This window comes from Eretmochelys imbricata, chromosome 14, assembly GCF_965152235.1.
Source record: "Eretmochelys imbricata isolate rEreImb1 chromosome 14, rEreImb1.hap1, whole genome shotgun sequence".
Classification (NCBI taxonomy): domain Eukaryota; kingdom Metazoa; phylum Chordata; order Testudines; family Cheloniidae; genus Eretmochelys; species Eretmochelys imbricata.
Genome location: NC_135585.1, coordinates 54,972,899 through 54,985,248, shown reverse-complemented (window position 1 = coordinate 54,985,248; position 12,350 = coordinate 54,972,899). Strand labels below are relative to the sequence as shown.

General features: G+C 56.4%; 1 gene segment (V, D, J or C); it reads left to right on the top strand.

Annotated features, from left to right (window-relative positions):
• The first annotated feature begins 283 nt into the window (after window positions 1–283).
• Window positions 284–1,647, top strand: LOC144274183 (Ig kappa chain V region S211-like). The segment is given in 3 exon segments: window positions 284–647; window positions 1,122–1,159; window positions 1,537–1,647. Coding segments are annotated over 3 exon segments (513 nt in total).
• Window positions 1,648–12,350: the final 10,703 nt, after the last annotated feature.

The following is a 12,350-nucleotide window of genomic DNA, read 5'->3' as shown; positions in this document are numbered from 1 at the left end:
TTGAGTTTCATCGGCCATTTTGTTGCCCAGTCACCAAGTCTAGTGAGATGCCTTTGTAATTTCTTGCAGTCTGCTTTGGACATAGCAGTGTTGATGTTGGGTCTCTGTTGGGGTAGAAGTGAAAGCCCTGTGCAGTGTATTATCGGGAGTGTTGTGAGCAATAGCAAGGTGGACAGGAATGCACAATTCTTTCCCCTTTGCTTCTTATCTCTGTGCTGCTAAGGTTTCGGGCAGCTGGGGCGTGTCTTGATATCAGTCGTTGTCGTTTTTCTTTGCTGCTATAATGTTTATTGCCCTGGTTCACGAAGGTCTCACAGTGCTTCAGAGCCCCGTTATCCTCCGAGCGTCACCCGGCGAGACGGTGAACCTCAGCTGCTCCTTCGAGAACAGACAGGGCAGCGTGGTCAAAGCGACGTGGACCATAGCACCCGGGGTTGTGCTGGAATCTCACCATCCCTTCTACAGCGGACGGCTCAATGTGTCCGACCTGGATCTGCTCCGGAAAGGGGAGGCCACGCTGACCCTGTCGGAGTTGGAGAAGAGGGACTCTGGTCTCTATCAGTGTCAGATCAGCATCCACCAGGGAGAGAGCGGGACAGGAGCGGGCACCGAGCTGCGGGTGATGGGGAGAAACCAGAGTGACACAGGTGAGGTGGGGAATGGGGGCATGGGGTCTTCCCCCTCTCCATCCCCAGGGCAGGGGACTGGCTGGCTCAAGGGGCTGAGAATCCCCTAAATCTCCTCTCCATCGCCCAGGTAAAGAACCTGCCCCCATAGGGTGCTGTGCCCGGGAGCTCCTGTACCAGGTCGCCATCGCCTTGGGGCTCCTTCTCATCCTTGGCCTGGTGGCCACCCTCCTCCTGAAGAGACGCCGAGGTACCAAACCGGAGCCTTCCCCCCGGTAACCTCCTGTCTCCCATGGGCCAGGGCCTCTGCTAGTGAATGCAGCCTAGCGGCCGTCTGTCCTCTGGGTCCATGCTGGGCTGTCTGTCCATATATCTAACCCCCCCACGTCCTTCCTTCTCCTCCCATCCCTAGATCTCTGCAGCTTCCCTCTTCACCCCAGACTCTCTCTCACACTCCTCCGTTTTAATGTTCCTTTCTTCTCCCTTCTTCCGCAGCGCCGCCCCCCTCGCAGCCCCGCCAGCGGCAGCCGAAGGTGAGACAATGCAGGCTGGGCCCTGTTCCGTACAGTGCTCGGGTCTGGTCTCTGGGTGCCAATAAGGACTGGTACAATACAGTGAGAGGAGAGAACCCAGGAGTCCTTGCTCCCATCCCCCCTGCTCTAAGCTCCCAGTCCCCTCCCAGAGCTGGGGATAGAATCCAGGAGCCCTGGCCCCCAGCTCCCCTGCTGTACCCAACTCGACCCCACTCCTCTCCCAGAGGTGGGGAGAGAACCCAGGAGTCCTGACTCCAAAGCCCTCCGATCTGGGGTAACACTGTGGGATTTGCTCCCTGGGAGCTGCCTAAATTGACCAGAATTAAGAGACCAGATCTGGGGTGACGGCGTCCTCACAGTGTGTCTGTCCAACACAGGGCCATGGCAGCCGGGGGGCCGAGGAGAGCGAGAGCGTGCAGTACGCAGAGATTAAATTCCAGACTCCAGGACGCAGGGAACACACCTCCAACCACGCCCAGCGGCGCTGAGTCCCTCCGCACCCAGCACCACCTGAGTGCCTCACACTCACAGCCACGCCGCCAGCAGGGAATTCCCCACAGGAGGAGACCCTCACAGGGTTTGAGGGAGAGCAGAAGAAAATTATGGGCGTGAAAGTCCATGTGAACCCCAACAAAACCCAACTAGCCCTCTCTATGGCAAGGAATAATCTACTAGGGCATGGTCTGACCCTCAGGAAATGCCTTCCCCGGGGCCTCCTGGATATAACTATATCACGTCCCTGTGTGTTATTTCCCTGTCCTCTCTGGAGTGAATGCAACACCTCCCTGTGGAGCGTGACCAGCTGGGGGTAATTAACGCAGCGTCTGGTCCCTCTTGCTAACTGAGCACGAAGAGAAACGCTCGCCCAGCTCAGCATCATGTGGGCGGTGGAACTGGTCTGAGCGACCAGCGTGACTGCTCCAGCCAGCTGGAATTGCTCAAAGAAAGTGATTTTTTTTTGGTCTAAAAATTAAATAATTTCTTTGTATGAAAAATTGTCTGTTTTCAGAGTTTTTTGAAAAAATGTGTTTGGGTATAAACTTTTGATTTTTCTCCCTCACTTCCCTCTTCTCTTCAGTCTCCTTGTCGTGGTCCAAAATCTTACCATCATTTCTGAAAATTTGCTTTTCAGCAAGTCAACTTTTTTCTCCTTATGAAAAAAAATGATACTTTCCTGAAAATTTGATATTTTGTTCTGGAACATCATTCCCTCCCCTCCCCCCCCCCCCCCCCCCCCCCCCCCGTGAAAATGTTTCATTTTATTCCTGAAAATGGGGACACTTCCCTCACCCCTCCCCCACAAAACAATATTTTTTTTTCATGAAAATCTTTTCTCCCCTGTAAATTGGAATTTTGCCCCCCCTGCAAATGTTGTTTTTTAAAATGATGAGTGAGGGAAGAAGGAAAAAAGAGAGAAAAAGAAGGAACTGAATATAAATCACTGGGGAAAATCAACCAGCAATGTCGAGAAGTAATTGAAACACCAGGGGGGAATTTGTGTCTGATTTTTTCCCTTTTGGGTATTTACCATTTTTGTGGGACTTTTGTCCCCCGTGCACTTTTCTCCCCTCCCCACCTATCACCTCCCCATTGTCCCTGACCTGGGGAAGGGGACTCACTCCCTTTCTGATACCCCCCAAATACATCCCGGAACCTTCCAACGCAGCTCCTGTTTCCCACCTGGACCCCATAAAGATCTACGGGCAAGTTGTTTGTTTATGTTAGAAGGGTCGATGCCACTTCCAGTTTCTTTCTGCCCTCACTGAGATCCACTTCCACTGTCTTCCCCTCTCTTTGAAGCGTTAATCCCAGTTTCACCCGCCCTCCTTTAAATCCTGCGGGACATGAAACAAATACACTTCCCCTAGCGTCCATTTTAAGTAAGCAAGAATCTCTCCTCAATTTGAAGCTGCAGGTCACAGAGCTCTAAAAACAGAATTGGCAGGAAAACCGAAGTAGGGGAAAGGTCAGCAGATCATAACTCTGAGGTACACAACGTCTGCAGGGTAAAAACAGAACGGACCGTTTGGAATGTGGGCAGTTGTCATGCGCAAGACAGTCCTGACAAGGCCGTATAAAAGTCAGTGAGTCAGCAGACAGCCAAGGGGTAGGTGGAGAGCGAGCGGACGGTGAGGAGAAGGAAAGAAAAGCAGAGAGAAGCTTCCCTGAGTGGTCCATCTGTCCGACAGCCGAATGGAGAGCTGATGGAGCTGCAGGACACTATCCTGTCCTGTCCAGCAGCAGAGGGAGAAGATGCAGAAACCCAAGGAGAACACAGCAGCGGAGGGAGGCAGAGAGAGAGCGCAGGAGAAACAGTCAGCAAGCGGGGTCAATCGGTTCTAGCTCCATCTAAGTCAATGGGGCCAGATCCCAGCTGGGGTCAGCTGGCCAGTGCTCCACTGGAAGCAATGGGACCAGAGCCCCAGTTTGTATCAATCAGCTGTAGCTCCATCGGAGTCCAAGGGGCCAGACCCCCAGTTGGTGTCAATCGTCTTTAGCTTTTCTGACTTCAATGGAACTGATTTACAGAGGCTTAGTACCTGGCCCCACTGAGGTCAGTGCACGTGTGGCTGCTTGACACCAGCTGGGATCTGGCCCCAACTTTTTGCCCCGATTCACCCTGTCAGGATACATGCAGTTGCTGAAATTAATGACTCTGTCTCCTTAACGCTCCCAGGCTACAGGGTCTCCCTGCTGCCCCTAACCCGCCTCCCTCTCCTCCTACACCCCCAGGAAGGGTCACTAGCCCAGCGTGGTGCTACCCAGGGCCATCCTTAGGATTTATGGGGCCCTACGCAGTATTATTAAACTAGTGCCCCTAGGCCTGACAGCAGCCCTGCGGGGGGAGGGACGAGGCAGCAAAGGACACCGAGGCGCCTGGCCTGCCTCACGGTGGCGGAGCGTCACGGTTCCCCGCAGAGACCCCCGGACCCTCTGCCTCATGCAGAATGCGCGGTGCCGGTTCATTCGGCTCTGTGAATACGGCCCCTGCCTAAGACACTGCAGCGCATACTGGGTGTGCGGGAGCCAACGCACTCTTACCTGCTGTCGTGGGTGGGGGTGAAGCTGCCACTTGGGGAGGCTCGTTCCCCAGCCCACCTGTGGCCCCGCCCATACTCCACGCCTGCTCTGCCCCAGGCCCCGCCCCCACTCTGCCCAGGCCCCGCCCTCTCCCCACTGTTTCCCTCCGCTCTTCCCTGCTCATCCCCTTCCAGCCAAACCCCTGAACTCAAATGAAGCAAATGACATTTGAAAAGACCACTCTTCTGCCATTTCTTTCTAAAGAAAATGGAGCATGTTTCCCACTGCAGGCCCGATGGTGAAGACTGGACATGCAGAAGGTACCTAATTAAAAGCACTACATTTGGGAATAAAAAATGTCAGTCACAGGGATTTTGATATACCCTGAAGTTTGTCAGAGATTTATTTGCAAAAGCTTTGTAGTAAGGGTGAGTCAGCTGCCCTGCTGAACACAGCGTTAAATATTATGGGATACATGAGGCAGCTCTTCTCTGTTTTACATTTTCTTATTCAGTATTTCTAAGCTGATTTTATATTCTAAATGTACTCTTAAGCCTTCAGAAAGTAATCATTCCAGATTACTACATATTTAACTCACTGACACAAAGACATTATTTTAAATTAATTAATCACAGAGGTTTCGTGTGTTCATAACAACGTTCACTCCTTTTAGAAAAAGGGAACACTAATTTACTTTGTGTGATCTCCATAACAATAGACGTGTTTATGAAATTTCACCAACTTTAAAAAACATGTTTCCAAAGATTTTAGGCATAACAAAGGATTTTATACCTTACTAAGGTACTGATTTTGCTGGAGCGTTCTCTTAAAACTAGTTCATCAGATAGTCAGAAGAAAGGGAAACTCGTTTGTCCAGCTATCTGGAAGGAAAGGGGTGTTAAGGGCGCTCTTCACCGGGGGGGGTGAAGGGAGAATGGGATGGACAGAAAGGACAGGAAGACTTTGGAAGCAAGTTTTTTGTCCTATAGTCATTAAAATGTGTATTTTAGAGAAGGGTGGTCTTTTGAAGGATTTATTTAAAAAACTATATGTCTGAAGATCCAAGCATTTAAGGCTAAAGATGAATACTCAGATGGTGCATCTATAAATCTATGCAAGGATTTTTTAGAGATGTGATTTTACAATCTTCAGCAACACACTAATTAAATATTTTTAAAGTAAATTTTAAAGTAAGGTCCTGTAGACTAACAAGTTCTGAGTAAATATTACAGTAATGCACAACTGTTTTGGTCAGTAAATTCAGAAACTAACCGTATATACCTGCGGATTGGCAAATGCCTGTCACATGGCTTCATTATCCCATGAATGGCTCTTTAACAGTTTCAATGTTGTGCTAATAGGTCTGGCAGGCTGGAGGCTTTTTCACTTTTATGTATTTGATCCCCTCTGGAGGAAGACTCACCAGGCTGCAGCAGCAGCCAGCTGTGGTGGGAGCCTACAGGAAGGGTCAAAAAGGGATAGGAAGAGGCAGGAGGGAGGACATTAAGACCCAGGGGTGCCCCAAATTTTTGGGTGCATATGCTGCATATGCCTAAGGATGGCCCTGGGAGGGATAGATCCTGTGGGGGGAAGGATGGAGGGACATATTGTCGAGGGAAGGCTGGATGGATAGATAGAGGGAAGGATGGGTGGATGGATACTGCACAGGGATGGATAGATAACCGAGGGGAGGGTGGATGGATTAGTTTAGATAGATGGGGATGTATGGGGATGGCTCAATATGGCTGTGGGGATGCGGAGGGATGGACAGATGGATCTGGGGGAGTAGACAGACCGACCCCCAGGCTAGCTAGCCAGGATTTGCCGACATACCTGCTGCCCAGGTGGGGATGAAGAGGAGGACGCAGAGGATGGGGCTCAGGGCTGCAGTTGCTCCATGGTCCCCGCTGTCTTGGGTGGCTTTGCAGAGGGCTTTCCCCTTCACCCCCTCCCCTGGTTCTTGTCATGCAGACAGGAAGCAGAAGACCAGAAGTCCTAAGCGCAGACAATGCAACGTTTATTGGGGTTCATTTCCAAGCAAGAATATTCCAAAGCCCTTTGCACCAGTCGGGCTTATCTCTGTATGTGATAATCTGTTCCCCAGTGTTCCCTTCCCGGCTCCAACGCCGCAGAGCGTTTACCCCGCGTCCCCCCTCCCCGGCTCCGACGCCGCAGAGCCTTTACCCCACGTGCCCCCTGCCCGGCTCCGACGCCGCAGAGCCTTTACCCCGCGTCCCCCCTGCCCGGCTCCGACGCCGCAGAGCCTTTACCCCGCACCCCCCCTCCCGGCTCTGACGCTGCAGAGCCTTTACCCCATGTGCCCCCTGCCCGGCTCTGACGCCGCAGAGCCTTTACCCGCACCCCCCCTCCCGGCTCCGACGCCGCAGAGCCTTTACCCCACGTGCCCCCCCTCCTGGCTCCGACGCCGCAGAGCCTTTACCCCGCACCCCCCCTCCCCGGCTCCGACGCCGCAGAGCCTTTACCCCGCGCCCCCCCTCCCGGCTCCGACGCCGCAGAGCCTTTACCCCGCGTCCCCCCTGCCCGGCTCCAACGCCGCAGAGCCTTTACCCCGCGTCCCCCCCACCCGGCTCCGACGCCGCAGAGCCTTTACCCCGCACCCCCCCCCCCGGCTCCGATGCCGCAGAGCCTTTACCCTGCGCATGAAGGGCCCTGAGTGGTGATCCTCACGGGGGGGGGTCACTAGCGTCCTGGGGGGGGCAGGGGCAGGTCTGGCTCTTGGGGGTGCAGAATTGGGGCCCTGGGGGGCTGGGGCCCAGGGGAGGGTTGGAGCAGGACTGTGTCTCTGGGGGGCAGGCAGCCCGGGGGGGGGGAGCTGGGGCCATGGCGGGGAGCTGAGCTGGGATCCCGGGGGGCAGGAGGCCCTAGGGGGTGGGGTTAAGTGTCCCAGGGGTGGGGGCGGGGCTATGTCCCTGGGAGGGCGGGGCTATGTCCCTGGGGACCGTTAAAAGGAGCCGGGCGCTGGAAGCGCATGCGCGTTAGACCCGCCGCAGCAGTGGCGCGAGAGGGCGGCCGCCGCTCGGAGAGCAGTGCGCAGCCGCGGGGTTCTGCTCCAGACATGCGCATTGGGGGCCGGGAAGCCGCGCGGGATTTGGATGCGCATGCTCAATCGGGAAGGAGGCTCGGAGGCGGCTTCCCGCGGGCTCGTTACTCTGGGCAAGGAAGAGCGGTCAGCGCGCACGCGTATTGAGCGCCCCCGGAATGGCGACTGCCCATGCGAATCTTGTGCAGTCAAGGGGCGGGAAAGCTGGTTTCACGCATGCGCACTCAGGAATAATCCCCGTGAGAGGGAGGGCTAGACGCATGCGCACTGGAACGCAGTGAAACCAAACGAGTCGGCGCACGTGCCGCCGACTCTGGAGGGAACCGAAACTGAAATCAGGCGCATGCGCACCCCGGTGGCCCACCGAGGGGTTAGCACAGCGCATGCGTACGTGTCCTGCCCCCAACTACCCTTCCCACGCCCCCTAACGGCCGCTGCCTGGCAGCGCGAGGCGCCTGTCCCCACAGCCTTCTGTCGTTGCGGCCGTTTAACTAATTTGCATATTTCCCAGCGTGCCGTTTCCCTCAAACCCCGTCCAATAGCGTCTTTTTTACCCATTTCAAGGAGAAAATTAAGAAAAAAAAATTAAAAATATTAACTGCTAAGAACTATGTGATGTTACCCAAATTTCACTTCATTAACTAACAATATTTTATCTCAGCCTAAGCTCGTTATGTAGTCGAAATACACCTAGGAATTAAGGTCTAATTAAAATATTCATAATGACTCTTTAGGGGACTAGTTAATTTACTAACCCGACCGGCTTGGTGCTAATTCACATTCCGGTGAGGGATGAGCAAAACGGGCCCCATGGCGCACAGCGGAGCCAGCAACCGGGGCTGCCCCCCCAGTGCAAAGGAGGGAGGAGGGAGTTGATCTTCCAGTGCAAATGCGGGGAAGGGGGCACAGGCCCTCCAGCGACGAATGATCTGCCCCTGTGCAAAGAGGGGAGGGGGCGGGGGGTGGTGGTGTCCTCACGGCTCTGTGGGTCGCAGCCCCCTCTCGCGGCCCTGGAACGATCCCCCGGTGGACCCCAGAGGAGGGCAGGTGTCCCAGGGGCAGCTGGCAGCGAGCTGGGAGCGGCAGGACCATCCAGGGCGAGCTGGAGATGATGGGGGTCAAAGGGAAAGCGGGGTGAAGACAGAGAGCGCGTAGTACGGGGGGGGGCGGGAGGGAGCTATAGGCTACACAGGCCCCTAGCGCCGCCCTGGGGCAATGGGGCCAGTCCTGCCTGGCAGGGGACAGCGCCCCCCGCTCAGGGCCAGATTCACCCGCAGACAAACCAGCCACGCACCTAGACCTCGAATTGGTGGGGGGTGGCCCCGAAAATTACAGGCCGGCGTCCTCCTCCTCACCCCACCCAGGGGCTCTGCCTCCCCACAGCTGCACCCTCCGACCGGGCACCGCACCCCGAACCTGGCCTGCCGCGGGGTGGGGGGGAGACGTGGGGTGGTGGTGGTGGAAAGCAACCCCGCCCCCACTCACCCCGCAGTGGGGGTCCGTCCCGTGGGGCTGGGCCTGGCTCCCCCCACAGGGGCTGCACCTGAGTGACGGGGGGAGATGGGGTGGGGGAAGGGGGGAAGAGACAGAACAGAATCGAGGGCAGAGCCCCCCCACAACTGTCCCCTCATCCCTGCACCCCAATGGCCCCGACCTGCCCCTTACTCTCCATTGGCCCTCCCCTCCCCCTCCAAATAGCCCCTCCCCCTCCATCCCAATGGCCCCTCCCTCTCCCAATGGCCCCTCCCCTCCCTGCCTGTCCATCGCAGTGGCTCCTCCCCTCCCTCTTCCCACGGCCCCTCCCCCTCCCTCCCGATAGCCCCGCCCCCTCCCTGCCTGCCCCTCCCTCTCCCATTAGTCCCTCCCCCACTGAATAGCTCCTCCCTACCCCTCCCCGCAAATAGCCCCTCCCCCTCCCTGCCCGCATTCCTATTAGCCCCACTCCCTGCCCCTCCCTCCTGCCGGCTCATTAGCCCCTCCCACTCAGTGGCCCCGCCTCCTTAGTCTCCTCCCCACCCAGAGCCATGCTGCTCCCGGGCTCCTCCCTTTCCCTCGCTCACTCAGGTGGGACAGCCAATCACAAGACGCTGCCGAGTGGGTCTTGTCACTAGTTGCCGGGGGGTGAGTGGGGCTGAAGCGGCAGAAAATGGGCGGGGGAGCAGCGCGAGGTGACAACGGCCGCTGAGAGCGTGAAGGGGGAGGGGCCAACTGTCCCTGAGGGAGCCGGGGGAGGGGCCAACTGTCCCTGAGGGAGCAGGGGGCGGGGCCAACTGTCCCTGAGGGAGCCGGGGGAGGGGCCAACTGTCACCTGAGGGAGCCGGGGGGAGGGGCCAACTGTCACCTGAGGGAGCTGGGGGAGGGGCCGACTGTCCCTGAGGGAGCAGGGGGCGGGGTCAGCTGTCCCCTGAGGGAGCGGGGGGCGGGGCCAGGTGTCAGGGTCGATTCACCCCCGGCCCCCAGCCCTGGGTTCCTGCTGCCGCCCGGCTCACCTGGGCTGTGGGTCTGAGCAGGGGCGGCAGGTGAGTGTGGGGTGGCTGCCGGCCCCCGGCTCCATCCTCCTTACCCCCCGCCTGACTGTGCCGGCTGCTGGGGCTGAGCTTATTCCTCTGGGTGACTCCCCTCAGGCCGGAGAACCCAGGAGTCCGGGCTCCCAGCCCCCCGGCTCTAACCACCAGTCCCCACACCCCTCCCAGAGCCAGGGAGAGAACCCAGGAGTCCTGGCTCCCAACCCCCCCCCCCGGCTCTAACCACCAGTCCCCACTCCTCTCCCAGAGCCAGGGAGAGAACCCAGGAGTCCTGGCTCTCAGCCCCCCCCCGGCTCTAACCCACCAGCCCCCACTCCCCTCCCAGAGCCAGGGAGAGAACCCAGGAGTCCTGGCTCCCAGCCCCCCTGCTCTAACCCACCAGCCCCCACTCCTCTCCTAGATTTGGGAGTCCAGAACCTTTTGTCATGATTCAGTTCAGGACTGTGCAGAGCCCGGCATGAAAGGGGCCCCGATTTTGGTTGTGGGGCGGCATCTGTGCAGCACCTGGCGCAACAGGGTCCCTGATCTTGGTCAGAGGGGCCTGTGCCGTGCCTGGTTCCGTGGGGCTGGGAGTGGGGCTCCATTTGCTACTGTGGTACTCGCTGCCGTTTCTGTGGCAGGCCGGAGCGCGCCGAGTGGCTCGGGGCTCTGTCTGCACTTGAGCTCCTGGGGGTCGTGGTGACAAACAGGAAATTCAGCATCGGGCGAGGCCGCCGCTTGTGCAAAGGCAGCTGCAGGCGGGGCGGGGGGTGATTTACAATCAGCGACAGATGTGTCGGAGCCAGGGCCGTGTGCGATGCACAAATAACTGACCACGGTTTCCGTCCTGCGAGACGACCTCCAGGCGCTCAGCTTGCAGAGCCAAAAATGCTTCTAGCAGGGCTGGGCGCTTGGGGGGAAGGAAGCTCCGGCCTTAGGTGGGAAGATGCTTGCTGCAGATTTCATCGTGATCTTCCCTCACCTTCCCACGTCGACCTGTTACAACGGCAGGAGCCAGCCCCTTGTGACACCGGCAGACACAGGGCTGCTCAGGCGGGGGCTGCTGCCCCCGGCACATTTCGGGGACCATTAGCCCCACAAACAGCCCAGCTTTGGAAGCTTCAGCCTGCAAGAGCAGCGCGGCAGAATGACCCCCTGAGATCATTCCCTGCTGTCAAGAAACAAGCGTGAGCTGCCTCCACCACAAATTGTGTTCAAATGACACTGACAACGTCCCCATTTCCCCCACTCTCTAATTCTGCAGTGAATGGCCGTGCCCCAGCGTGGTCATCTATCCATTTAGTCCCACGTCTCTGGGGGAGTCTTTCCTTTGCCCACAATGGGCTTTGGGTCAGGTCCACGGGCCGTGGCACAGAAACACCGATTCCTCTGTGAATGCCGGGATTTGACCAAATCTCCCCAGAGTGGGGCTGCAGTTTTCTAGGACCTTTTCTCAGATACCTTTTGAGGCGCTGCTGCCCTTGACTGCTGCCCTCAAGGAGACATTTTGCAGTTGTCTTCTACATCTCCTTCTCATCCGGCTGGTAAATATTCGTAGCTCCTGTGTGCTTTAATATTTCTGAGGGCACAGGAGAGTCTCACAGACTTGAGTAGCAACAGTGGATTTCATTGCGGTGCTCTTAACACACTGGAAACCTCCTTCCTACTGAGTCCTTTGTATTTATCATCACTATTTGTATAAACCTTCCGTGCACAGAAACCTGAGCCAATCTGAACAGTTTGTAAGATTTGGCTGCCAAAACTTGTTCGTTATAGGTCAATGCTGCTAACATCCAGCCTTTATTAATACCCTAGATAGTGATTCTTTCTAAAGGTACAGACCAATACGTTCATAAAAAAAAACTTTGTTTCAATGAACAGATTGGGCTACTGTGGCGCTAGCTTTTAAGTGACTTTGGGCTATTCATGCAGTAGAAATCCGGCAACCCAATTCTGCCCAGTCTGTTCCTACGAATCCCGTAACCCGCCACCTCATGGTGCTCTTCACTTTAGCAGGATATTCATTCGCTCGGGGTGCCAGTTTCCTGAGTTGAAAAGGGCCCGGGTGTGATACCCACACTGCTGCAGTTTGGAAGAATTTCAGACGTGGTTTCCTGTTCTGAAATTACACGTCATCTGAACATTACTTGGTGTTTCTTTTTTTTATATAGAAACTAGCTGACAGGAGCACTGTGTCTAATTTCTAAGTTATTATCTGCAAAAAACCCCTAGATTTTTCAGGTACGGGATCCATGGGCACACTTGGAAAACAGAACGAGAGCGTCACTGAACCTACTGGGGGGGGAAATGCTACGGGGAGCCCTATAAATACCAGAGAGAGAGAGAGAGAGGGAGAGAGATTCTGATTCCCCCAGGGAACGGGTCAAAAATGAATGACCCAACCACCGAGCAGCCCCGGGTTCGATGTTCCAATGTTCAGTCCAGTCTAGCTGATGCTGGCTCCACATTTCCTGTTTGTGATGCGTTAGAGGTGCATGAGGGGATCTTGAGGCGGGAGGGATGGACGGACAGACACTGTGGGTGGGAGGGATGGGTCGAGACCGCAGAGAAATGGGGAGATCCTGCAGAAGGAGGTGGGTTAGAG